Consider the following 27,498-nt stretch of genomic DNA (forward strand, 5'->3'; position numbering starts at 1 on the left):
GTACAGTCCTTTTCAGAGGAAAGAAACAGACGGAATACTTAAGTTATTCAATAACCCTAACAGCAAAACCAGACAAAAACACTATAAGAAAACTATAGACCATCTCTCATGAATACAGGTGTAAAAATCCTCAATAAAATGTTAGCAAACCTAATCCATTAATGTAAAAAAAGAATTACACACCACAACCAAGTGGGATTCATTCTAGGCATGCAATACTGGCTCAACACTTGAAAATCAAGTAATGTAATCCATCATGTCAACAGGCTAAAAAATAAAAACCCCATGATCACATCAATTGCTGCAGAAAAAGCTTGAGACTTAACAAAATCTAATACCCATTCATGAGGAAAACTCTCAGTAAACTAGGAGTATAAGCAAACTTGTTCCACTTGATAGAATATCTACCAAAAAACCTAATAACATCATAATGATGAGAAACCGCACACTTTTTCACTAAGAGGAACAAGCCAAGAATATCCCATCTCACCAATGCTTTTCATTATCATACTGGAAGTTCTAGCTAATGCAGTAAGAGGAGAAAAGACATCAGAAAGTATACTGAGAAGGAAGAAATGTGACATGATCGTCTGTGCAGAAAAAACAGACAAAAGAATTGACCAAAAAAACCCCTAAAACTTCATAAAGTATTATAGCAAGGCGTCAGGATACAAGGTTCATCTACAGAAGTCAATCGCTTTCCTATACACCAGCAATGAATACATGGAATTTGAAATTAAAAACATCATGCCATTTACATTAGCATTTCCCCAAATGAAATACACAGGTATAAGCCTAACAGGATATGCACCAGATCTATATGAGGAAAACTAAAAAACTCTGCTGAATGAATTCAAAGAACTAAATAAATGAAGAGATAATCCATGTTCACAGACAGAAAGTTACTCAGTGTTGTCAAGGTGTCAGTTATTCCCAACTTGATTTCCAGATTCAGTGCAATTCCAGTTGAAATCAGTTATTCTGTACATACTGACAAACTGATTTTAAAGTTTATATAAAGAGACAAAAGAACCACAACAGCCAACACAATACTGAAAAATAAGAACAAAGTCAGAGGACTGACTTCATGGCTTACTGTAAAGCTACAGTAATCAAGGCAGCGGGGGATTGGGGAGAAAATGGACAAACACGTCAACAGAACAGAATAAAGAGCTCAGAAACAGACCCACACACATATAGTCAACTGTTCTGTGACAAAGGAGCAAAAGCAATGCAATGGAGAAAAAACAGTCTTTTTAAGAAATAGTGCTGAAACCAGACACAATGCAAAAAAAAAAAAAAATACAGACACAGACCTTATAAGCTTCACATTCACAAAAATTAAAAAAGTTTATCACTGATCTAAATGTAAAACCTGAATCTGTAAATAAAACACAGAAGGATATCTACATAACCTTGGGTATGGCAAGGACTTTTGAGATACAACATCAAAGGCACACAATCCATGAAAGCAATTGATAAACTGGACTTCATTAAAATTAAAAACTTCTGCCCTCCAAAAGACAGTCAAGAGTATGAGAAGACAGGCCACAGACTGGGAGAAATATTTGTGAAAGACACATCTGATAAAGACTGTTACCCAAAATACACCAAGAACTCTTACCAGGCAAAAAAAAAAAGAAAACAAATATGTCAATAAGAAACGGGTCAATAACCTTAACACACACCACACCAAAGAAGTTTTTCAGATGGCAAACAAACATTATGGAAAGATATTCTACATCATGTCATCAGAGAAATGCAAATCAAAACAATGAATATCACAACATATCTTTAAGAATGGCCAAAATCTAAAACACGACATCATCAAATGTTGATATGGATATGGAGCAACTGAAACTCATTCATTGCTGGGGGGTGGAGCAACGCAAAAGGTTCAAGCCACTTTGGAAGACAGTTTGGCACTGTCTAACAAAACTAAATATACCATACAATCCAGCAATCACACTTTTTGGGACATAAACAGCTGAAAATTTATGTCCACATAAAAACCTTGAACACAGATGTTTAAGGCAACTTTATTCATAGCTGCAAAAACTTGGGAGCAACCAAGATGTCCTGAAAGAGGTGAATGGATAAATAAATGGTGGTACATTCAGACAAGGGAAAATTACTCAGTTCTAAAAAGAAATGAGCTATCAAGCTACAAGAAAAAAAAAAAAGAGACTCAGAGCAACCTTAAATGCATGTTAGTAAGTAAAGAAAGCCAATCTGAAAATTCAACATACTATGATTTGAATTAAATGACATTCTGGAAAAGGCAAAACTAGAATCAGTAAAACGATCAGTGGTTGCCAGGAGTTAGGGAGGAAGAGGGGATGAACAGGCAGAACACAGGGAATTTTAGGGCAGAGAGAATGAACACTCTGTATATATCATAACGACAGACACATTTCATTACACATTTGTCCAAACCCAGTGATTACACACAACATCAAGAGTGAACTCTAATGTAAACCACAGGCTCTGGGGGATTATGGTATGTCAGTACAGGTTCACTGATTGTCACAAATACACTATTCTGGTGGGGATGCTGATCATGAGGAAGGCTGTGCGTGTGTCAGGGAAGGGGGCACATAGTAAGTCTTTGTAGCCTCTCCTCAATTCTGCTGTGAACCTAAAACTGCTCCAAAAATAACATCTTAAAACATAAGAGACCAAAGCAAGAAGCTGTTCAAAGAGGGATGGGAGCAGATGGCTGAATTTAAAAAAGACTCATGGCAACCAGGACATGGATTTAAAGCCATCTGATTTTTCCAAGAAAAGCAGACTGGGGAATTCACCCACTGGGGCAGGGAGGCAGTGCCAAACGGAGTGGGTCTCCTCTAGGCTCACAGGCCTGCCTCTTCCTGGCCTCAGCTGGCGGTTCCTGCCGAGTATCCTCCGAGTTGCTATGAGAGGCAGCACCCAAGAGCCCCTCCATGGGTAAGCCTGTCTGCAAGGAGGGTCCTTGCTCACTGTGGGCCCTGGGCACAAGTGCAGGGAATTTTACAACAAAGACCCCTTCTGGTTGGAGTGGGCAGAGTTAACCAAAGTTAACACTTTGGTGTATTTCCTTCCAGACTTATTTTCAGTGCAGCTATATTTGAACAGAGGTGTGATTCTATTTTCCATATCCTGATTGTTTAAGTTTCTTAACCCAACAACATATGGCTTTCCCATTAGACTGCAGCGTGTTATGGCAGTGAAGGCATCTCCACAGACTGGCCTCCTTGGTTTCCTCACTGGTTAAAGGCCAACAGGCCAGGCTGCTGTAAAGAACATGGTTCACCCAGGTGATGTGTTAAGAGCCACACATGGCTTGAGATTTGCTGGCTGCTACCACCTTCAACAACTTGACTTCCGATGGCCAAGATTACACTGGCTTTAGCCCACTAGGGCTAGACATTCATTGTGTTACTAATTTTTCATGACTATCACAGTGCTATATGTAACGTTATTTCTGGGGATGGCATCTCAGAAGTGGGATGACTAGTCGAAGGAACAGGTATTTACAGCTTCTCCACAGATGAGCATAGCTATTACGTTTCCCAAAACAGAGCTCCTCAGAAATCAGGAGAACAGCAAAGGACCAAGAGCAGCAGGAACACCGGATGGCTGTGAGATTTGGGGATGAGAGGAGCTGCCTCGCAGCTGACCCCACGGGGAGAGGAAACCGTCTGCTTGGTGTGAACCTGCACGTCTTACACAGGCCCAGACGCCTGATCCTTCCTTGCTCATGCTTTCTCCAACTCGGGGAGTGCCGACCGTGGGTCAGCTCTGGTGTGGAAATGAGCTCCCCCAGACCACGAGGTCAGCTACCTTCAGCTACTTCCCTGCCAGACACCCCCAGGCTCTCATGCTCCTCATCCCCAGCAGTCACCCTGTCACTACCCAACAAGCTGCATGCCTGTCAGCAATGCCTTCCCAAGGGACAACAGCCGCAGGGCAAGCCTGGAGTCACTTGTGGTGATAATGTTTCTTTGCTCTGACCCTACAAGAAAGGCTCAGCTGCAGCTGCTGAGCCCAGGAGCCATCTGACCAGGGAGAGCCACCTGGGCTGGAGGCCTTATACAGAATCCATTACCTCATGCACTTTACCTGCAATAGATTTTTAGTCAGCTCTAGTCATGATGAGTGACTGGACACTAAGTTTCCTATTGAAATAAATAAACTTACGTAAAGTAAGGGGAAAAAAATGTAGCAATGGATTGCTAAGTAACACTGGTTTGGACAGTGTAGAGCAACAGCCGGTATCACTACACCGTGAGGAGACCCTGGGTCTTCTGAGCGCTAGACCTGAACACCCCATGGCCCCCATGAAAGCTCCCAGATGCCCGGGTACCAGACACAGAGACATCTGAAGCCTCAGCAGTCCTCCTCCGCCCCACCCGATGGCTCCTCCGCCCCACCCGATGGCTCCCCCATGCCCCGACACGTCCCAACCTCTGGGTCTGACCACCCTCCACAGCTGTGGCCAGATGATCCTGGAAGCACAGCTGACCCTGTCACTCCTTGTGCAGACCCTTCAAAGGCTCTCAATGAGCCTGAGCCCTTTGGGACTGAGCCCTGCCCGGCTCCATCTGCACCAATGCTCACCCTGCACCTCCACCATCTCTGCCGCTTCACTCCTGCACGGCAGTCCCTCCAGACGCCCTTCACGGTGTTTCGTGTCTAGCTCACGCTGCCTCACATGTGGTAGATGCGACCGGCCGCCCGCCCAGTCCCTGATGGCAGCTAGAGTGGGTGAATCAACCAGCCCAGATGGCTGCTGCTCCGGCACTTTTTGTTATGAGCACCATAGCATCTCCTCACTGACTGAGTAGGAACCTGTGTTACTTGTGGCCCAAAGTGTCCTCGAGGGTGTATCACCCTTACAATGGGTTCATCACCCACCTCACAAACCTCTGCCTGACCTCTCCCTGCAGCAATGACCACCCTACCCCCACCCAACATCCCGCCACACAGCAACCTGCCCCCATAAAGAGTAGGGGCTGAACCCACCCAAAGAATGGCAGTGGGTGAGCACAGACCCAGCCTGAGGGAGTGGCGTGTGGTGCCATGGCTGGGGACAGCAGGGAGGCTCTGTGGAACCTGCACACAGACTGCGGTTTGCCCTCCCCAGAGCCTGAGGTACCACGTTCCCCACTCTACCATCTCCCTTGTTGTAAAGATGAGAGGATGCACACAGTGAAAAACAATTCTGTTAGTTTCTGTTTGCGAGCCCAGCCTATTCTGCTTCAAAAAGAGCAAGGCAAGAGCTAGTGACTTTCTCGATGAGGCTCCCAGAGAACAGAAGGCTCCAAAGGCCCTCACACACCTGGCTCAGGGATGACTCAGGAACCAATATGCACTTGGAGAACGCCAATGGGGCAACATGGCTGAACTCTGTGATCAGAGACTCCTGGACCTGGGTCTGGCTCTGCCGACCTCTTGCCAGGGGATCCTAGCGTGTCTCAGCAGCACACCGACCCCGTTTTCTCAGCAGGGAAGCTACGACTAGGGTGAGAGTTTACCACCCTGCAGTGGGCGCCCCCCCTTACCTGAATGCCTGGTTCTCACGGTTGTTTTGGAGCGCAATGGTTTCCACCTCGGGACCCCCATCCGCTATGAACCTGGCCAACTTTTCTGCGAGGTTCTTGACCTCTTCGTCCTCTGGGGGTGAAACTTTAAGCAGGCTGTCAGTACTGAGCTCAACTCACCACACCCAACAGCCTAATTTCTGCTAAGAACCCCACGGGCAACAGGAGGGGTTTATTTTAGGAACAATACAAAGAAAAACAGGCAAATGGGAATCAGATTACTGTACTGGAACCAAGCAAAATTAACATAATATCTTGAGCCTCCGCCCCCCTACCCTCCACCCCTTCCACCCCCATAGATCTGAGGGTTTTGGACCACACATTATGAGGTGGGAACAGAAGGTGAGGGATGGCCTGGGTCCAGGCTGGAGATAGGAAGCCCCATCTCAGCCTTTCTGGTGGGAGCCGCCCACCCAGGTCACGTGGGAGGATGGGCCTGTCCCACTTCCCCTGGGAAGAAGGTCAGGGCCAGGGGCTGCAACTGACAGACACGACAACCCAATGTCCGTGGCCCACGTTTGGCTTACAGATCAAGGCCCCTGCTGCCCACCAGTACTTGGCTGGTGCTTCACTTCAGCCCAGCTGGAGACCAGGCAGCATCTCCCCATCCCCTGACAGTCATCCCACCAGCATCTAACCAGCTAATTGTTTCTGGCTCCTGGCCCCCCACTCCGCTGCACACCCCTGCCAAGCGTCAGGCACTGCATCTGTCTCTCAGTGCCCAGCATGCTGCAGGTGCCCATAAGCACTTGTGAAAATGACCATGAACCAAGGGGCAAGTGTTCCTTCCCTGAACGCATTTCCCGTGTCTTAGCTGAGCTCCTGGACATGACCTTGATCTTTACCTTGACCCGTAGATTTCCCCACTCCTCGGAGCAATGGCAACTAGGGCAGTGCTAGTCCCAGCATGACCCCAGCTGCCTGGGAGGGCACAAACCTGCACTGTCAACGCCACCCCATGCCAAGGAGGGCTCCAGGAAAGGAACCCCAATTCCACATGGGGTGTGGTTTGTCTACACGCCTCCCCAGAACCTCCCACCCCCTTCACCCACCTACCTTTCTGAGAGGCTGCCTGCAACTTCTGTGCTTCCTTTCTTATCTCAGCCACCTTCTTTCTGTAGTAGAGGAATTCCCTGCTATTCTTATCGTGCAAAAACCTGGAGAGGAGTTTTACAGAACAGAGAGTAGAAAATGAGCAACAGGAATGGGTGGGCCCATGCAGCTTCTGAAGACATGGTGTGCAAAAGCAAGCTGGTGAGCAGAGATGCCTTGATGGGGCCCAAAAGTAAGTCTCCACACCACACTGGAGCCCCTGGGAATCTCTGGTGTGAACAGAAAGTGGTATCTGGCCCACACAAGTAAGCACCCAGCCCCAGTCGGCCTCAGTCACCACGGCCTCGTAAGAATGTGGGCATGTACTAACGTGTGGCAAGAACATTAAGTATCAGCGGCCTTCCCCTCCCAGAAATACTTACGAAAATGCCGGGTTATCCTTGTAGTTCTCCATAGCTACTTTTTCTAACTCGGGGCCTCCTTCTGCCACAAAGCGGGCCAATTTCTCTATCACTTTCCGAGTCTCGGCTCCCTCTGGGGGTGAAACTTTAAGGAGGCTGTCAGTACTGGGGTTCAACTCACACACCCCACAGTCAACAGGCACACTCTCTCTATGGACCACAAGGACAGAGGGGTGGGGGGAAAAGAGGGTGAAATGCGGGAGGTTGTCGGGAGTCCTGGGTCCATACACAAAAGCACCATGATGAGGGTGAGTAGGTCTAGACAGCCTTTGCGAGACACGCAAAGAGTGGAGAAAAGCGTGTGAGCCTCCCAAAGGCCAAGCCAGTCACCAGGACGGCAGGGAGATGTTGGAAAACAGAGCCAGCTTCCCCTTCTTTTTTGGAATGCTCAATTCTTTTATTTACATGATTTAATTCTTTACATTTCAGTACAATATATACGTTCCCTTTCATCCTTCAAAGATGACAGATTCTTTTTTTAAATATCATTACAAACTCTGATTGAAAGACATGGGTGGGTTTCAATCCAACCCAATTAATGTCATCACAGAAGCTCCATCTTCCCCTCTGTGGCTGGTGGAGCTTCTTCAGACTGGCTCCTAAGGGCTGCAGGCATGGCCCCAGGAGTCTCTGCCTGCCTCCTTGCTATCTGCTAGGAAAGGGTGCTTCTGGGACATGTCAGACACTTCCTGCCAAGACTGAGTGCCAGCCATTCTCCAGAGGTCCTGGCATCTGTGAGTGAGAAAATGGGTTTCCAGACTTACATCTGGGAGCTAGAGGGGTTCACTGCAACGGACTTGTTACCTCAGGGCATTTTCAGTGAACAAAACTAAAAAATATACTTTTGTATTTGTATTGGCCTCTACTTCGAGCCACACGGAACTTGCTTCTGTATTTATTGCTGGCCTGTTTCATACAGCTTGAATCCCTCATACAAGAGCTTCCAGGAGAAATTTCTTGATGTCAGTCAGTGCTTAGGAACGTTTGCTTCTCCTGGCAATGGCCAGGGCGAGACACTGAGTCTGTGGCCTCTCTCTTTCTCCTTGTTGCCTGTACTGCCAGGAAGCTCGGGAGGAGCTGAGAGAGAGGAGTGGTACAAGCTGTGGCCAAGAAGGACCTCTAAGAGGCCCTATGAGAGGCCCAACGAGAGGCCTCAGGGACATTCACGCCCACCTTTCCCCTTAGCCTCACCTCCTGCCACATGCCTGGCAACGAGCCTAACCTGGTCACTTTATAAGCGCAGTTGCTTCTCTGAAGTTAAATCAACAGCAGGCCATAATAGGTCTCAAGGGCCTTGAGGCACCCACTGTCCCTCCTAAAGAGGCAGTTCCCATCAGGGAACCACTGGGACTGCCAGGGCACCTCTCAGAGGAAACACCACATTCACTGGCTCCATTCTGACTAAAGCTTCAGAGTTTGAGGCTGGCCACTGATCTGCTCAGATGCAAAGCATAAAGCCAGCACCTCCCCCAGAGCAAGAGGTCTAGAAGCTGCCATAACATGGTGGCATGGTCACCTCAGCCTGTCCTCACTGTCAAGGGCGTGACTGTGCCAGCCACCCTGGAGGCCCAGGGCTGGGATCCACATAGCTCAGGGGGCACCCTGTCTCATTCTGAATACAGACCCGGCCGGGCGCACTGGGAGTGCCGCCACCAGCCCCCTCCCTGCCCTCCTCCACCACGGGGCCTGAATTGGCTCACCTAAGGTCAATGACCATCCTGCGCTGGACAGGACAGTGCACTTCCCAACCCCTATGCTCACACCTCTGGCCCAAACTAGTGGAGACAATTAACCCACAGAGGAGCTCCTCTTCTAGAACTGGATGAGGCGTGCACAAGTGCATACTCCCCTGAGAACGCCAGCCCCCAAGGAGACCAGCCCCCACAAAAGTGGACAGTGAGCCAAACAGCTCCCAGGAAGAAGCCCGCACTCTGCAGTCCTTCCATGCTCCCCATGGTCTACTCCTCACCTCCTCCACCTCCCTCATCCTGAAGGGCCTCGTTTTGACCCCTGGCTCGGCCTGGAGGCCTGGTGGCGACGCCCTAACCACAGCCCTGAGCAACCCACACCCGGCTGCACTTTCCCTGGGGCCACGGAGCCTGCCTGTGGAGCTGGAAGGGCAGCTGTGGGCAGCGGGCAGCGGCCCCTGCACCTCACCTTTGATCTCCAGCCACTGCTCATAGTCCTCCTCCTCGTCCTCATCAGGAGACTGGAAGACGCTCGGGCGGCTGGCCACAGGCAACTGCTTGGCGTGCGTGTAGTTCTTCACCTGGCCCAGCGGGCTGCTGATGAGGGGGGGCCTCCTCCCGGCGCGGGGGAGCATGCGAGGCGGGGCAGTGGGTGCGCTGGGGGGAGCATCTTGGGACACAAGGAGGGAGACCCACACTCAAGGTCTGCGGTGCAGGTTTCCCTGTCTTCCTGCCTAAACGGCCCCGACTCCCCCTTGGCTGGGTTCTTTAGCTTTCAGCACAGCACTGGCAGACAGTGGGTGCTCAGAAGCACGCAGGGAGGATGCCACCCCCATTTACAGATGAGGACCCTTGAGGCTTCGAGAGAAACAACCTATAGGGGTCACCCAACCCAGGCCTCTGCAGGTGGCAACTCTGGCGGTAGGTGGCTCTGACACCTGTATCCACAGACTAGTGACACAGCAACTCTTCAGGATAAGACCCGAATCCCCCATGCAGCGTCCACCCACCCCCTCTGTGAGTAGCGGGCAGGAGCTAGCCTATTTGGGACTTTTCAACCACCATTCATGCCCTGAGACTCTGCAGTGAAGGGCTCTTATAACCCTTCCTCCCTCTCTGTGGGCAAACTTGGCCTTGGGTTAACATTTTTAGCTGTTTCCTGGGAAACCTGACAAAAGTCCAAAATCAGCTGTTTTGCCAGTAATTTTCTTAGAGTAAACATGGGACTAGTGGGACTTCCCTGGTGGTCCAGTGGCTCAGAATCCACCTGCCAATGCAGGAGGCACAGATTCAGTCCCTCGTCTGGGGAGATTCCACACGTCATGGGCAGCAGCTGGGGCCGGTGTGCCCCAGCTACTGAGCCTGTACTCTAGAGCCCGGACGTGCGCTCTGCAACCACTGATGCCCAAGTGGGCTTAGAATCTGTGCTCTGCAACAGGAGAAACCCCTGAAATGTGAAGCCCGTGACCTGCAACTGGAGAGTAGCCTCCACTTGCCACAACTAGAGAAAGCCCGAGCGCAGCAATGAAGACCCAGCACAGCCAAAAATAAATAAACGAATAAGTAAAGAAAAGAAAACATTTAAAAAATGAGACTAGTAAAGCGCATGACCATAGTTGTGGGTGGACTCCCACAGGTGGTGATTCTGACACCTGGTGTGTCCCATGGGGCTCCTGTGGGCCAAGCGGCCCCTCACCACCTACAGAAGGAGGGCCTGTTCCTTACACTGCAGCTGCCTCTCTAACTCGAGCCACAGTCCCACACAGTCCCTCAGGTGTGCTGAGTTCTGGCCCCTACCGCCCCCTCCCCAAATAGAAACCTGGCTTATCTACTTCTTGTGGGTAAGCACCTAAATGTCAGGGTCTGCATTCTCCCCTGGGCACTTCCTGTGAGAACAAGCAGACTGAAAGTGCTCAATGAACAAGGGGTGAGAGGAACAAGGTGTGAGGTGGGACCTGCCACTTTCAAGGTACCGAGGACCCTTGGGGGAGACATTCAGCAGGGGTAACTCTAGGAGGAGGTGACACAGGGCAGGGGTGACCGCGCTTACCTGTGCTGGTCTGTGCCTTCTGCAACTTCAGAAACTGCTGCAAGAAGCTGCCGTCGTTGGCAAACTTGTTGGAAACGTTAGAGTTGTGCACGTTTGCAATTCTAGACCAGAGGTGGAGGGCAGAGAGGATGAGCCTTGAGAGGAGGGCAGGGTGCACATCTTGCTGGCCTCAGTCCTACCCCCACCACTGTGCTCTAAGGGGACCCAAAATGGACCCCTAAAGATGCCGGGGACCCACTGGGTGCAGGGAGCAGACTTCAGAGAAGTCAGATGGAACAATCTGGTTCTACTAGTCAATGGAATGCTACCTGGCTGAAGTTGTCTCTATCTGCATGCTGACCCTTTGGGTTCAAAGGCTTTCCCAACAAGATGCCTCAGAAGTACCTGCCCTGCTCCCACATGGCACCTGCCATACCTATTGCTGACAAGTCATCTGGGCTTTCGCTGGCTCCCATATCTGTCCTACCAGCCAGACTGTATGGTTCTCAAAGGCAGGGCCTGTGTTTATACCTGTGTGTGACCACAGTTCTGGGCTGAGGTCAGTCAGCCCTTCTGTGGGTTTCACCTGTGTCCAAGAAAACGCCCAAAGACATCTCTTGGTGGGAGAATTAGAAATTTTACACTCTTATTACTTTCTCTTTTATTTTTACAAAAGGCATGTTTTATTTTTTTAAAGACTTTTTTTAATGTGGACCATTTTCACAGTCTTTACTGAATTTGTTAAATATTGCTTCTGTTTTATGTTTTTGACTTTTCGACCACAGGCCAAGTGGGACCCTGGTTCCCCGATCAGGGATCAAACCTGCATTCCGTGCACTGGGAGGTGAAGTCATACCCATTTTCTTTTATTTTGAAAAAGAAAATGTATTTTTAGCGAAACACAAAAGCAAACCCTTATCATAAAAGTTATACGGGTCTTCCCTGGTGGCTCAGTGGTAAAAAATCCACTTGCCACTGAAAGGAGACACAAGAGACGCAGGCTCAGATCCTTGGGTCAGGAAGATCCCCTGGAAAAGGAAATGGCAACCCACTCCAGTGTTTCTGCCTGGAGAATCGCAGGGTCAGAGAAGCCTTGCATGCTGCAGTCCACAGGGTCACAAAGAGTGGGAAGCAATTGAGTAAAGAAGTGATGGAGGCTCATTACGAGCAAATGGGAATCTGGAAAAAAACAAATATAGAAAGCAAGGAGAAAACCCCCCAAAAGGCTCCTCACCTCACAAGAGTCACTAAAACAGTTTGGTATACTTCTTTGATTTATCCTTAATTAGAAATAGAAGGAAATAAATAAAGTTGTGATCATGGTTATGTATTCTACTTCTTTGGTCTTTTATTACAGCATACTGCCTTGCTCCAGCCTCAGAAACTCCTCACATGTGCTTTCAGAGCCACACCCATCATACAGACACACTCAATAACTGATAAAAGCTCAAGGAGCCCACAGGTTTGAATTTTTTCCTTTAAAATAAAGTTCTAGCCTCCTAGAAATCTCTTCTAATGAAGTAACAGAGGAAAAAAAACATAAGAAGTCAACAAGTGGCACTGATTAAATAAATTACAGGACATCCATAGGGCAGATGGAGTGGTCCTGGAAAGCTAAAGTTTTATAAATAAAACAACCAAGCACAACGATAAGTGAAAAACAAAAAGGGAAGATGTAAAGCAATATCTGCAGCGTGGTCCTACTTACGTCAACATATATTTGACTGAAAAAGTTCACAAAAATCCATCAAAAAGCAACCAGCACTTGCCTGTGAGCTGCAGGGTTACAATGATTTTATTGTTTCCTCTACTTCCCAGTTTTTCTATCACATGTATGAATTATCTTTAAAGTTAAAAGAGAGAGAAGGCAACAAAAGTTGTTTTATGTGAAAGAAAGATCCACCGATAACCAGCCTTGGCATTAAACAAGCAGAGCCTTCTAGTGACCCTGGCCCTGTCCTCACGCTGTGTACACCTCCCTCAGGAGGGACAGAAAGAAGGCAGGGACAATGGAACACAAGCAAACACTTCGGAGGGAATTCCCTGGCAGTCAAAGGCTTAGGACCCTGTACTTCCACTGCCAAGGGCCCAGGTTCAATACCTGATTGGGTAACTAAGATTGTGCAAGCTGCACAACGGCTTTAAAAAAAACCAAACAAACCCACTTTGGGGCAGTAGCACACCAGCAAATGAATCCCACATGAAAACCACCCACAACAAACAACAGGGGGCATTACACAGGTGTTGAATGATGGCTCTTGATGAACACATAAACCATACACGGTCCATTCACACAATGGAATATTATTCAGCCCCCCAAAAAGACAATGAAGTCCTGACACAGCTACAAAGGGATGAACCTTGAAAACATCACGTCCAGTGAAAGAAGCCAGACACAAAAGGCCACATATTGCATGAACCATCTAAAATAGGTAAATCCACACAGACAGAAAGTAATCTACTTTCTGTCATTGTTAGGGGAGTCTCTCCCTTGGGGAGAAGCCACGGACTCTTAGAAAATGTGGGCACTGGAACAAAGCTTCAGTGCAGGGCTAACATGCGCATGGGCTTCCCTCGTGGCTCAGTGGTAAAGAATCCACCTGCAGGAGACACAGGTTTGATCCCTGGGTTGGGAAGATCCCCTGGAGAAGGAAATGGCAGCCCACTCCGGTATTCTTGCCTGGGAAATTCCATGGACAGAGGAGCCTGGTGGGCACAGTCCATGAGGTCACAAAACAGTTGAACATGACTTAGTGACTGAACAACATGCTCTACATTTCAGACCACAGAGGAAGGGACTTGTCTTTCTGTCAGTCTCCAGTGTGGAGATCTTGTCACCCTGATCACATCACTGCTGCTCAAAACTCTCGGGTGCCTACAGAGCGTCCCAGAACAGTCAGGAGGAAACCCTGCTGAAGCCACCTCTCACCTGACTCAGAAACAGCCCCTTTGGTGCAGCAGCTCGAGTTGCCTGACACACAGGGGCTCACCTCCCTTCCTCGCCTTTGCAGTCCTTTCCTGCGTCCTTAAAGGGCTGGCTCTGCCTGGGCCTTCAGAATGCAGAGTCTCTTCTGCCTCTGGGAGCACACTGCCTCGTGTTACCTACCGTGAGCTCTGGGGGTATAACTGGGACACCTCCTTGTGAGTAGGCTGTAAGCCCCATAAGGGCAGAGATGGAATCTGGGTTTCTGCTTCGGGCTATACTTGTGGTCCCTGGCCCACAAATGGTCAGCAGTAAATAACCATGGGGTGAAAGAGGTGGCAGCCACCCTCTGGGACCCCACACACCCTGTGTCTCTCTCCTGCTGCACTGAGCCTCCTAGAAGAGTGTCCCTGTGTCCCACCTTGTACCATCAGGTTGGAGTCAGATGCAGCAACATCTCAACTGCTCTCACAAGCAAAACCCTCTGCTGGTGACCTTCTAAGACCCTAACCCAGCCTCAGGGTAGACTTACTCGCCAGGATGTGGGGGCTGAGGGCTGGCCACCTGATTCTGCTTGGCCTTCTGCTCCATTCTGGCTTCAATTTCCCGTTTCTTCTGAGCAATGAGCTCCTCCTGGTGAAGGATGTTCATATTCATTTTTCCAGACTTGGGAGGAGCAACCCCAAACCACCGGTTAGCCTTTCCTGGGGAGGGAAAAGAAGTACATCAGAAATCACCTTTGCTCTGAAGAAATACAGATGACCAGCAGTTACATGAAAAGATGCTCAACACTGCTAATTATGAGAGAAATGCAAATCAAAACTACAGCGAGATACTGCCTCACACCATTCAGAATAACCATCATTAAAAAGTCTACAGAAAACAAGTATTAGGGTGTGGAAAGAAGGGAACCTTCCTACACTGTTGGTGAGAATGAAAGTTGGTGCAGCCATTATGGAAAACAGTATAGAGGTTTCTCAGAAAACTAAAAATAAAATTACCATATGCTCTGGCAATAACACTCCTGGGCATGTATCGAGACAAAACTATAATTCAAAGAAATACATGAACTCCTATGTTCATAACAGCACTATTCACAATAGCCAAGACACAGAAACAACCTAAACGCCCACCAACAAATGAACAGATAAAGTTGCCATACATATGTACAATGGAACATTCAGTTCAGTTCAGTTCAGTTGCTCAGTCCTGTCCGACTCTCTGCAACCCCATGAATCACAGCATGCCAGGCCATCACCAACTCCCGGAGTTCACCCTAACTCATGTTCATAGAGTCGGTGATGCCATCCAGCCATCTCATTCTCTGTCGTCCCCTTCTCCTCCCGCCCCCAACCTTTCCCAGCATCAGAGTCTTTTCCAGTGAATCAACTCGTCGCATGAGGTGGCCAAAGTATTGCAGTTTCAGCTTTAGCATCAGTCCCTCCAATGAACACCCAGGATTGATCTCCTCTAGAATGGACTGGTTGGATCTCCTTGCAGTACAAGGGACTCTCAAGAGTCTTCTCCAGCACCACAGTTCAAAAGCATCAATTCTTCAGCGATCAGCCTTCTTCACAGTCCAACTCTCACATCCATACATGACCACGGGAAAAACCATAGCCTTGACTAGACGGACCTTTGTTGGCAAAATAATGTCTCTGCTTTTTAATATACTATCTAGGTTGGTCATAACTTTCCTACCAAGGAGTAAGTGTCTTTTAATTTCATGGCTGCAATCAGCATCCGCAGTGATTTTGGAGCCCAAAAAAATAAAATCTGACACTGTCTCCACTGTTTTTCCATCTATTTCCCATGAAGTGATGGGACCAGATGCCATGATCTTTGTTTTCTCAATGTTGAGCTTCAAGCCAACCTTTTCACTCTCCTCTTTCACTTTCATCAAGAGGCTTTTGAGTTCCTCTTCACTTTCTGCCATAAGGGTGGTGTCATCTGCATATCTGAGGTTATTGATAGTTCTCCCGGCAATCTTGATTCCAGCTTGTGCTTCTTCCAGCCCAGCGTTCCTCATGATGTACTCTGCGTATAAGTTAAATAAGCAGGGTGACAATATACAGCCTTGACGTACTCCTTTTCCTATTTGGAACCAGTCTGTTGTTCCATGTCCAGTTCTAACTGTTGCTTCCTGACCTGCATACAGGTTTCTCAAGAGGCGGGTCAGGTGGTCTGGTATTCCCATCTCTTTTAGAATTTTCCACAGTTTATTGTGATCCACACAGTCAAAGGCTTTGGCATAGTCAATGAAGCAGAAATAGATGGTTTTCTGGAACTCTCTTGCTTTCTCCACGATCCAGCAGATGTTGGCAATTTGATCTCTGGTGCCTCTGCCTTTTCTAAAACCTGCCTGAACATCTGGGAGTTCACGGTTCACGTATTTCTGAAGCCTGGCTTGGAGAATTTTGAGCATGACTTTACTAGCGTGTGAGATGAGTGCAACTGTGCGGTAGCTTGAGCATTCTTAAGCATTCCCTTTCTTTGGGATTGGAATGAAGACTGACCTTTTCCAGTCCTGTGGCCACTGCTGAGTTTTCCAAATTTGCTGGCATATTGAGTGCAGCACTTTCACAGCATCTAGCTCAACTGGAATTCCATCACCTCCACTAGCTTTGTTCGTAGTGATGCTTTCTAAGGCCCACTTGACTTCACATTCCAAGATGTCTGGCTCTAGGTCAGTGATCACGTTATCGTGACTATCTTGGTCGTGAAGATCTTTTTTGTACAGTTCTGTGTATTCTTGGCACCTCTTCTTAATATCTTCTGCTTCTGTTAGGTCCATACCATTTCTGTCCTTTATCGAGCTCATCTTTGCATGAAATGTTCCCTTGGAATCTTTAATTTTCTTGAAGAGATCTCTTGTTTTTCCTATTCTGTTGTTTTCCTCTATTTCTTTGCATTGATCACTGAGGAAGGCTTTCTTATCTCTCCTTGCTATTCTTTGGAACTCGGCATTCAGATGCTTATATCTTTCCTTTTCTCCTTTGCTTTTCGCTTCTCTTCTTTTCACAGCTATTTGTAAGGCCTCCTCAGACAGCCATTTTGCTTTTTTGCATTTCTTTTCCATAGGGATGGTCTTGGTCCCTGTCTCCTGTACAATGTCACGAACCTCCGTCCAGAGTTCATCAATGGAACATTACTCAGCCATAAAAAACAGTGAGATAATGCCATTTGCAGCAACATGGGTACAACCAGAGATTATCATACTCAGTGAAGTCAGTCAGAAAGACAAATGCCATATGATATCACTTCTACTTGGAATCTAGAATATGACAGAAGTGCACCTCTCTATAGAACAGAAACAGAATCAGGGACATAGAGAATAGACTGGTGTTTGGATTAGGAGTTTGGGGTTAGCAGATGCAAACTTGTATACATAGAATACATAAACAACAAGGTCCTACTGTACAGTACAGGCAAGAATATTCATATCCTATGATATATCATAATGCAAAAAAACATGGAAAAGAATGTATATGTATATATGTATAACCGAATCACTATGCTGTACAGCAGTAATAAACACAACATTGCAATTCAACTATACTTCAATAAAAAATAAATTTAAAAAAGAAACAAATCACCTTCGCTCCACAAACATGCCCAGCAGCTGCTACATGGTGCAGCCCAGATGCTGCAGCCTGCAGCAACTGGCATTCAGATCGACATTTATTCACATTCACACATCTGTTCATTTATTTAGCAAGCCATCTACTGACTTATGCACCAGGTGCTGTACTTGGTGCTAAACAAGACAGATGGAGCTCTGCTCATGTGCGATTCACCTCTGGCTGAGGATACAACAGACTTATAACAAGAAAGTAGTTGCAAAATCGTAAGAGCTCTCTGCTGGAAACAAAAAACTGGTGAGAAGGAATAACAGAGGAACACGTACAGAGCCAAGGCAGCCAGAAAATAGCCCTTAGAAGAGGGGACATTTAAGCTAAAAGCAGAAAGATAAAGAGCCAGCTTCCTGAAAAGCCACATGGGGACTGATCTGGCCAGAGCAAAAAGGAGAGAAGCCCAAGGGACCAGCAAGGGTCCAGTGTGGTCAGAACGGACAGTTCCAGGGGTGGGCCTTGCAGGGAATTGTGGGAGAAGATAGGGAGTCTGAGTTTTACTTAAAGGGCTTTAAGAAGCCACAGGTAAGATCCAATCTTAGTTTTATTTGTAAGATCATTCCGGCTACTGATTGGACAGAGTAAGGAGGAGACAACCAGGCTTACTGGCTGTAAGCAAAAGATGATGGTGTCTTCAGACAAGGGTGGTAGTTATGGAGATAGAAAAGCCACCTTGAAGGTTCCCCGTGGGGCTCAAAATAAAACCCAAACTCTGAAAGCTGATTTTCAAGACCCTGCCAGAGATAACCCCGCTTCCCACTTCCAGTTCATTCCTGATATTCCTCAAAATAACAAACCCTCAAGGCCTTTTCCTCTCTCCATGGAAGGCTCTGCCTTCCAATAGTTAGCACCTTCTCATCTCAAATGTCTTCTGCTCAAAAAAGCCTTCCTTGACCACTCAATCTCAGCAGCCTCCATTTCCAGTCTCTCAAGTCACTATAACTAACTCTCTGTAAACATTTCCTCCTTGTGTATGATGCCTCGGTGAAAGTAACCTTCAGTAAGACACGACCCCATTTTGGATACCGCTGCATCCTCAGCAACTGAACACTGTGCCTAGCACATAAAGAATATTTGTTGAATGCATCCCAGTCTGGGGGCGCTAGAACTGGAAGAGAGGGAGGGGCAAGGTTTATGGTAAAAGGGGGGCTCTAAAGACCCAGGAAAATGTGTACAGGGAGTCAGAGTGCAGTTCGGAAAAGCAGTTTTTTCAGAAAGTGGGACAGAGGCCAGGAAGGAGCTTAGTGGAAGAGAGGGGCGCAGAACAGCCGAAGGTTGCCGCTGGCTCGGGGAGCGGAGCTTGCAGCAGCCCTTAAGGCGGTCAGCTCGGAAAGCAGGCGCAGGGCAGATACCGGTGGCGGCCTTTGAGGAAAGCCTGGCGTCCTCACCAAACCAGCGGTGGGGGCGGGGAGGATAACTGGGTCTCGGGTTGGGGCGGGGGGGAGGGTCCCAGGAGACTGGGGTGGTGCAGAAGCCTCCTCTTCCAGACGCCCGGAGGCTGAGGCTAAGGGCCAATGGGTTGAGGTAGGCCCGACGGGATGGCGAAGCAAAGACGCGTAGCCGGAGGACCCAGGCGGACGCTTGAGGGTAGGCGGGGGCTGTTACCTGCAACATCCCGGTTGTCCATCTTGAGACTCATCCAATCCCACAATGCTCCGGCGCCACCGGGGGGAGGTGTGTGGGGGGGCCTGTTATAGTGCGCATGGCCTGATGGGAGATGCAGTCCGCCTTGGCAAGCCAAGCCCTACCATTGCTTGGACATCTGGGGTCTTCCCCCCAGAAACGCAAACCTCAGCCCATCGGCAACCTCTGGTCCCACTTACGCGGACCAGAGAGTGTCGCTTTTTCTCAGACCTTCCCGGAGCCGCGGCCACTTCAGACACAGACTACATATTCCAGGATGCTTTGTGCAGCAGCTCTCGCGAGAAAGGCGAGGAGCTCCGGTCCCGCCCCATGCGGCTGTTTCCGCCTCCCTGTGGCGGCGGCTTGTTGTTGTGGAGGCTAAAATGGCGGCTCAGGCTGCGGCGGCGGCTCAGGCTGCGGCGGCCCAAGCAGCGCAGGCCGAGGCGGCTGAGTCGTGGTATCTGGCGCTCTTGGGCTTTGCCGAGCACTTCCGCACTTCCAGCCCGCCCAAGATCCGCCTGTGCGTGCACTGCTTGCAGGCCGTGTTCCCCTTCAAGCCGCCTCAGCGCATTGAGGCCCGAACACATCTGCAGCTCGGCTCGGTGCTCTACCACCACACCAAGAACAGCGAGCAGGCGCGCAGCCACCTGGAGAAGGCGGTGAGCGTGGGCTGGGCCGCGAGGGAGGAGGCGCGGGTTCCTTTCCGGGCTTGAGCTGACGGGCCGCGACCCTGGCGGGCGGGGGCCGCCGCCGGGCCGCTCCTCTGGAACCTGAGGCGTGACTTCCGCACGAGCAGCAAGACCCCCAAAGCTGTTACCCTCTCGGGGGATCCCAGGGCCTCGCCCCGTACCTTACTTGGTATCTCTGGTAACAGCCAGAGGCCTAGGACTCCGCTCAGGGTACTCTGAGAGTTGCCTTTCTCACGAGCAACGGGGTCCCCAAATTCTTTAGGTTTTCAAGAAGATGTCATTTTTGGGAATCTCTGGAGACGCCGCCAGATCGGCCGGTGGGTCCTACAGCTTCTAGCTCCTCAGGGCTCAGCGCTGGGAGCTTCAGCCTGAATGCTTCCTTCTGAGGTGACTCGGGATAGGGGAGGGTCCAGGTAACCCCAGGTAACAGTCCAGGCATCCTTTGAGAATCTGAAATTTGGCTTCCGAGGAAATCTAGGAAGGTCTCGCCCAGGACATGGAAGTCTGAGAAGGAGGACTTCCAGACGGAAGATACTGTGCCCCCATCAGTGATGAGGGGAGTCATAGGCGGGAGGCAGACTCTAAAGACGGTTGTTTGACGTCTTGAAAAAAGCAGAACTGAGGGTTGCGGGGTCTGGATTCCAGGGCTCAGGACTCCTGCTTTCTCTGCAACCACCTGTGACTTCTCTTCCTCCCACTATCCACTGGTCCATTCCCTTCAGAGGGCAGGCCCCATCTTCACACGATGACTTGTGGGGTCTTGGTGGCCCGAAGAATGTGGGAAAGTGGCCATCCCTTTGCCCTCTGGGGCTGTGGAGTTGTTCCTTTCAGAGCAACACTGTGCTCCTGACAGACGATGTTTCCATTTGCCATTTACGCAGCTTTATTCAGCTTAGAGGAGAGACTTCTTGAGTAGAATCAACAACCATGTGAAAAAATGTCTTGATCCGTGGTAAATCTGAATTCACCTGTGGCTAGTAACAAGTTGCCTTGGGGAGGATAATCAGATCTGTGTTTTGCAGACTGTAGAGTTGGAAGGGTCTTTTGTTCTTGCTTGATCCACTTCCTTGTTTAAGGAGTGAGGCAGTATGGGCCCTGAGAGGTGGATTTGCCCAAAGCCACACAGCAAGTTATTAACAAAATTGGTCTCACAGGTAGGCTCAAGACCACCCGGGTGGATGCCACGACATTAAGTCGTCATTTTTGTGAAGTTTGTTTCTTCCGTTCATTCAGCAGATATCTAATCAGCTCACACTGGGTACCAAGCTCTGTTCTAGGTGCTGGGGATCATTAGTGACTAGTAAAACAGTCCCTGCCCACATAAGCTTGTGATTTTGTGAGGGAGACAAACAATGAATATGTGGTAAAAGATTAGGCAGTGATGGAAGAACCATTAAACATGTGGACCAGGGTGAAGGCTGGAGTTGACAGGGAGCTGTTTTTGCAAAGGTAATCAGGGAATCTCTGTCTGTGGGAGTGACGTTTGAACAGAGGTCTGAATGAGGTGGAGGAGGCAAGCCTTGAGAACTGCTCCAGGTTTCAGGTCAATCCCTAGAAGTACCCCGGTTGTCGGTGACTAGTTGGTATCAGGGTTTCTCCTAGACAGCGATGAGGCTGAGAGCAAATGAAGTGTCAGGCTTCATTGTGTGTATGAAGGGTGGAGGCTGGGACTGCCCAGGCTTGGCAGCCCAGGGCCTTCAGTAGGTATGCTAGTTATAAAGCTGTCCCTTCTCTCAGTTAACAACAAATCCTGCCACCTCCTTTCTCTGGTCTCCAGGCCATTCTGCCTGTTTTTTTTTTTTCTTTTTTTAACTGAAATATGGGTTTTTAAAAATTTTGTTTGGCCATGTTGTACGGCTTGTAGGATCTTAGTTTCCCAACTGTGGATTGAACCCAGGCCACATCTCAGCGAAAGCACTGAGTCCTAACCACTCAACTGTCAGGGAATTCCCAGTTGAAATGTAGTTGACGTAACAACACAGCAAGTCCCCTGCATACAAACGAGTTCTGTTCTAAGAGCACTTTCACAAGTCCGACTTATTCCAAGTCCAACAAAGTTAGCCTAGGCACCCAGTTAACACAATCAACTGTATAGTACTGTACTAACAGGTTTGTAATACTTTAAAACAAATACTATAAAACAAATGATACATAAACAGACACACAAAAGAAAATAGTTTCAATCTTACAGTACAGTACCTTGAGAAGTAGAGTAGCACAGTACAACGGCTGGCTTACAGGAACTGGTAGCAGTACCACCTACATCACCACTGCTTTTGTACTTGCTTCTGAACATCCTGGGCTTGAAATAAAGATACTGTACTCTACACACTACTGTACAGTACAGTACACAGAAGCACAACCACTTGTAGAGGGTGTACTCACATGATAGAGTACGCCAGACTGGTGCGCTAGCTTATGAGAGTGAACACATGAACACACAATCACATCTTTGGAAGGTTGCGACTTGAAGGTTTTGTTTGTAGGGGGCTTACTGTATTGTGTTAGTTTCAGGTATATTATGTGGAGTTTTGACATTGGCGTGCATTGTGGAATGATCACCATAATAAGTTTAGGAACCATCTGTCCTCATACAGTTTTGTAGTATTGAAAAGTGAAAGTGAAGTTGCTCAGTCGTGTCCGACTCTCTGCGATCCCCTGGACTGTACTCTACCAGGCTTCTCTGTCCATGGGATTTTCCAGGCAAGAGTACTTCTCTAGGGGATCTTCCTGACCCAGGGATCGAACCCAGGTCTCCTGCATTGCAGGCAGACGCTTTACCCTCTGAGCCACCAGGGAAGCTTTGTAGTATTATATGGACCATAATCTTTATGCTGTGTATTACATCTCCATTGGGTTGCTTGTTTCATAACTGGAGGTTTGTACTTCTTAACCGCTACCACCTATTTTGCTCATCTGGCAACCGTTGTTTATTCTCTGTATATATTAGTATGTTTTCATTTTGTTTGCTTATTTTGATTTTTAGATTCCACGTATAAATGAGGTCATGCAGTATTTATTTTTCTTTGTCTGGCTTATTTGACTTAGCATAATACTTTCTAAATCCATTTATGTTGTCACAAGTGGCAAGATTTCATATTTTCTTTTAAAGGTTTTTTTTATTTGATGTGGACCTTTAAAAAAATTATTAATTTATTGTCTGTTCTGAGTCTAGTTGTGGCAGGCAGGGGCTACTCCTTAGCTGTGGTGCATGGGCTTCTAATTGTGACTTCTCTTGTTGCAGAACATGGGCTCTAAGACACGCGGGCACATGTGGCACACGGGCTCAGCAGTTGTTGTGCATGGGCTTAGTTGTCCAAGGCATGTGGAATCTTCACAGACCAGGGATTGAACCCATGTCCCTTGCATTGGCAGGCGGATTCTTAGCCACTGGACCAACAGGGAAATCCAAGATTTCATTATATTAATGGCTGATAAATATTACCTTGTATGGTAGCCATTCCCTTCTCCAGGGGATCTTCCTAACCCAGGCATTGAACCTGGGTCTCATGCATTGCAGGCAAATTTTTACTGTCTGAGCCACCAGGGAAGCCCCCAATATTACCTTGTATGTGTATACCTCATTGTTTTTATCCATTCAGCAATCAGTGGACACTTAGGTTGCTTCCATATCTTACCTATTGTATTAATAATGTTGCAGTGAACAATGGGGTGCATGTTTATTTTTGAGTGTTTTTATCAGGTAAATACCCAAAAAGTAAAACTGCTGAATCCTGTGGTAATTCTATTTTTTATTTTTTTTTAGGAACTTCCATAGTGTTTTCTATAGTGGCTGCACGAATTAACAGTCCTGCCAACAGTGCGCAAGGGTCCCCTTTTCTCCACATTCTGACCAGCACTTGTTACTTGTTGTCTTTTTGATGTTAGCCATTCTGGCAGGTGCGAGGTGGTATCTCACTATGATTTTTGATTTGCATTTCACTGATAATTACTATCTTTTCTTGTCTGTTCATCTTTTCATGGCCACCTGTATGTATTCTTTAGGAAAATGTCTCTTTAGGTCCTCCATCCATTTTTTAATTAGATTGTTTGTTTTTTTGATGTTCAATTGTAAGAGTTTTTTTTTATATTTTAGATATTAACCTCTTACTGGATATATCATTTGCAGATACAGTTGACCTTCCATATCAGTGGGTTTCACATCCTCGGACTCAACCAACCAAGGATATAAGGGCTGATTATATCCATTGTGCGAATTAGGTTGATGCAAATGTAATTATGGTTTTGGACCATGAATTTTAAATCATTATATCTAGGCTCAAACACATTTTTATTAATCAAAATAGAAACCACTACAATCAACGCATTTTTGCCAACAAAAAATCAGTTTGTTTATTCCTATAGTATAAAAATCCATGCTTTGAGATTTGACAAACTCTTGAAAAAATTTTCTGCCTCCTGCTGGTTGTGAAAGCATTTTCCCTGCAAAAAGTTGTTGAGATGCTTGAAGAAGTAGTAGTTGGTTGAAAATGGTGAATATGGTGGATGAGGCAAAACTTTATAGCCCAATTTGTTCAACTTTTGAAGCATTAGTTGTGCAACATGCAGTTGGGTGGTGGTGTTGTGGAGAAGAATTTCTGTTGACCTATCTTTTTCTGTTGACCAAAGCCAGCTGCAGTTTTCAGTGCATCTCATCAATTTGCTGAGCATATTTCTCAGAGATGTAATGGTTTCGGTAGGATCCATGAAGCTGTAGTGGATCAGACGGGCAGCAGACCACCAAAACAGTGACCACGACCTTTTTTTGGTGCAAGTTTGGCTTTGGGAAGTACTTCTCTGCCTAGCCACTGAGCTTGTCGTTGCTGGTTGTCGTATACAATCCACTTTTTGTTACATGTCACAATCTGATTGAGAAATGGTTTGTTGTTGCATAGAATAAGAGAAGACGACACTTCAAAATGAGGGTTTTTTTTTTTTTTATTTCTAGTCAGCTCATGAGGCACTCATTTACTGAGCTTTTTCACCTTTCCAATTTGCTTCAAATGCCAAATGACCACAGAATGGTTGACGTTGAGTTCTCATATAGTTGTAAGAGGATCAGCTTTGATGATGGCTCTCAATTGTCGTTGTCAACTTCTGATGGCTGGCCACTACTCTTCTCATCTTTAAGGCTCTCGTCTCCTTTGCAAAACTTCCTGAACCCCACTGCACTGTACATTCATTAATAGTTCCTAGGCCAAATGCATTGTTGATGTTGCGAGTTGTCTCCACTGCCTTACGACCTATTTTGAACTCAAATAAGAAAATTGCTTGAAATTGCTTTTTGTCAACCATTTTCATAGTCTGAAACAGATATAAAATAAACAAGTAATGTGTTAGCAAAAATAAAAATAAAAAAGCGAGAATGTGCATTAAAATGATGTATAAGTACATTTATTTAGAATATATTCCAATATCAAATGGCAAATTTCAGCAATGCAAAAATATCATTACTTTTGCACCAACCTAATATGCCATTTCATATAAGGAGCTTGAATCTAGACATTTCTCCAAAGAAGATAGACAGATGGCTTCTAGGCATATGGGAAGTTGCTCAGCATCGCTAGTTATTAGAGAAATGCAAATCAAAACTTCAGTGAGGTATCACCTCACATCAGTCAGAAAGTCAATCATCAAAAAAATCTATGAATAATTTTTTTAAAAGTCTATAAATAGTAAATACTAGGGAATGTGTTGAGAAAAGGAAATCCTGCTGCACTGTTGGTGGGAATGTAAATTGGTGCAGCCACTGTGGGGAACAGTATGGAGGTTCCTGAAAATCGAGTTGTCGTATGCTCCAGAAGTCCCACTCTTGGGCATATATCCGGAAAAGATAAAAACTCATTCGAAAAAATACATGTGCTAGAATGTTCATAGCAGCACTATTTATAATAGCCAAGACATGGAAGCATCCTCAATGTCCATTAATGGGTGAATGGATGAAGAAGATGTAGTGTATGTGTATATAATGGAATATCAGTCAGCCATAAAAGAATGAAATCATACCGTTTGCTGCATTATGGCTGGACCTAGAGACTATCATAATCACACTAAGTGAAGTAAGGCAGGCAAAGACAAACATCATGTGAGATCACTTGTATGTGGGAACTAGAATATGATACAAATGAACCTTTTTCAAACAGAAACAGACTCACAGACATAGAAAACAATATTACAGTCACCAAGGAGGGATAGGGGTAGGAGAAAGATAAATTAGGAGTTTGGGATTATCAGGTACAAAGTACTATATATGAAATAGATAACCAACAGGTCCCTGCTGTCAATATCCTGTAATAAGCCATAATGGAAAAGAATATGAAAAAAGCTATATATATATGTTAAGCTGAATCATTTTGATGTGTACCAGAAATGAGCACAACATTGTAAATCAACTATACTTCACTTAAAAAATAAAAATATTTAAGGGCTTGAGGATCTATCGATTTTGATATCCTCAAGGTCTCCTGGAATCAATCCCCTTAGGACAACTGTATCTTCTCCCATTCAGTAAGGTGCCTTTTTGTTTTGTTAATATTTTTCCTTTGCTATGTAAAAATAGCTTTTTAGTTTGATGTAGTTCCACAAACAGTGGGAAAATTCTTAAAGAGATGGGAATACCAGACCACCTGACCTGCCTCCTGAGAAATCGTATGCAGGTCAAGAAGCAACAGTTAAAACCAGATATGGAACAACAGACTGGTCCAAGTAGGGAAAGGAGTACGTCAAGGCTGTATATTGTCACCCTGATTATTTAACTTATATGCAGAGTACAGCATGCAAAATGCTGGGCTGGATGAAGCACAAGCTGGAATCAAGATGGCAAGGAGAAATATCAATAACTTCAGATACGCAGATGACACCACCCTTGTGGCAGAAAGCGAAGAACTAAAGAGCCTCTTGATGAAAGCGAAAGAGGAGAGTGAAAAAGTTGGCTTAAAACTCAACACTAACTACAGCCATGAAATTAAAAGATGCTTGCTCCTTGGAAAAAAAGCTATGACCAACCTAGACAGCATATTAAAAAGCAGAGACATTACTTTGCCAACAAAGGTCCATCTAGTCAAAGCTATGGTTTTTCCGGTAGTCGTCTATGGAAGTAAGAGTTGGACTATGAAGAAAACTGAGTGGCAAAGAATTGATGCTTTTGACCTGTGGTGTTGGAGAAGACTCTTGAGAGTCGCTTACACTGCTCGGAGATCTGACCAGTCAATCCTAAAGGAAATCAGCCCTGAATATTCATTGGAAGGACTGATGCTGAAGCTGAAACTCCAGTACTTTGGCCACTTGATACAAAGAGCTGACTCACTGGAAAAGATCTTGATGCTGGGAAAGATTGAAGGCAGGAGGAGAAGGGGACGACAGAGGATGAGATGGTTGGATGGCATCACTGATTTGATGGACATGAGTTTGAGCAGTCTCCAGGAGGTGGTGATGGACAGGGAAGCCTGGCATGCTGCAGTCCATGGGGTTGCAGAGTCAGACACAACTGAACAACTGAACTGGGTCCCATTTGTTTATTTTTCCTTTTTTTCCCATCCAAAAAATACTGCTGAGTTTTTTATATCAGAGAGTATACTGCTATGTTTTCTTCTAGAACTGTATGGTTTCAGGTCTTAAATTTAAGTCTCTCATTCATTTTGAGTTTATTTTTTATGTAGAATGAGAAAGTAGTCCAGTTTAATTCTTTTTCTTATGGCTGTCCAGTTTTCTTAACACCATGTATAGAAAAGACTGTCTTTTCTCCCCAATTTGTAGTCTTCCCTCTTTTCTCATAGAGTAATTGGCTGTGTAAGTGTGGGTTTATTTCTGGCTTGTCTC

General features: G+C 46.7%; 2 protein-coding genes across 5 annotated transcripts in view; one reads left to right on the forward strand and one right to left on the reverse strand.

The window, feature by feature from the left end:
• The window catches only part of SUGP1 (SURP and G-patch domain containing 1), a 34,857-nt gene extending 15,729 nt beyond the window's left edge, over positions 1 to 19,128 (reverse strand). The window contains exons 1-7 of one of the 2 annotated variants that reach the window (XM_055431524.2): positions 18,974 to 19,128; positions 14,269 to 14,440; positions 10,835 to 10,935; positions 9,254 to 9,454; positions 7,058 to 7,169; positions 6,639 to 6,739; positions 5,544 to 5,667 (exon numbers count right to left, since the gene is read on the reverse strand). In XM_055431524.2, the coding sequence (XP_055287499.1) occupies positions 5,544 to 5,667; positions 6,639 to 6,739; positions 7,058 to 7,169; positions 9,254 to 9,454; positions 10,835 to 10,935; positions 14,269 to 14,440; positions 18,974 to 19,007 (845 nt within the window). In that variant the 5' untranslated portion in view covers positions 19,008 to 19,128. Of the gene's footprint in view, positions 1 to 5,543; positions 5,668 to 6,638; positions 6,740 to 7,057; positions 7,182 to 9,253; positions 9,455 to 10,834; positions 10,936 to 14,268; positions 14,441 to 18,973 lie in introns of both variants that reach the window. The other variant, XM_055431523.2, reaches the window with a different exon arrangement.
• A 207-nt stretch (positions 19,129 to 19,335) lies between these two features.
• Positions 19,336 to 27,498, forward strand: part of MAU2 (MAU2 sister chromatid cohesion factor) — a 33,461-nt gene continuing 25,298 nt past the window's right edge. For 2 of the 3 annotated variants that reach the window (XM_055431526.2, XM_055431525.2), the window contains exon 1: positions 19,337 to 19,650. In XM_055431526.2, coding sequence (XP_055287501.1) covers positions 19,375 to 19,650 — 276 coding nt within the window. In that variant the 5' untranslated portion in view covers positions 19,337 to 19,374. Of the gene's footprint in view, positions 19,651 to 27,498 lie in introns of all 3 variants that reach the window. The other variant, XM_088839226.1, reaches the window with a different exon arrangement.

This window comes from Moschus berezovskii, chromosome 8 (assembly GCF_049115385.1).
Source record: "Moschus berezovskii isolate FMDL1 chromosome 8, NW_MosBer_1.0, whole genome shotgun sequence".
Taxonomy (NCBI): domain Eukaryota; kingdom Metazoa; phylum Chordata; class Mammalia; order Artiodactyla; family Moschidae; genus Moschus; species Moschus berezovskii.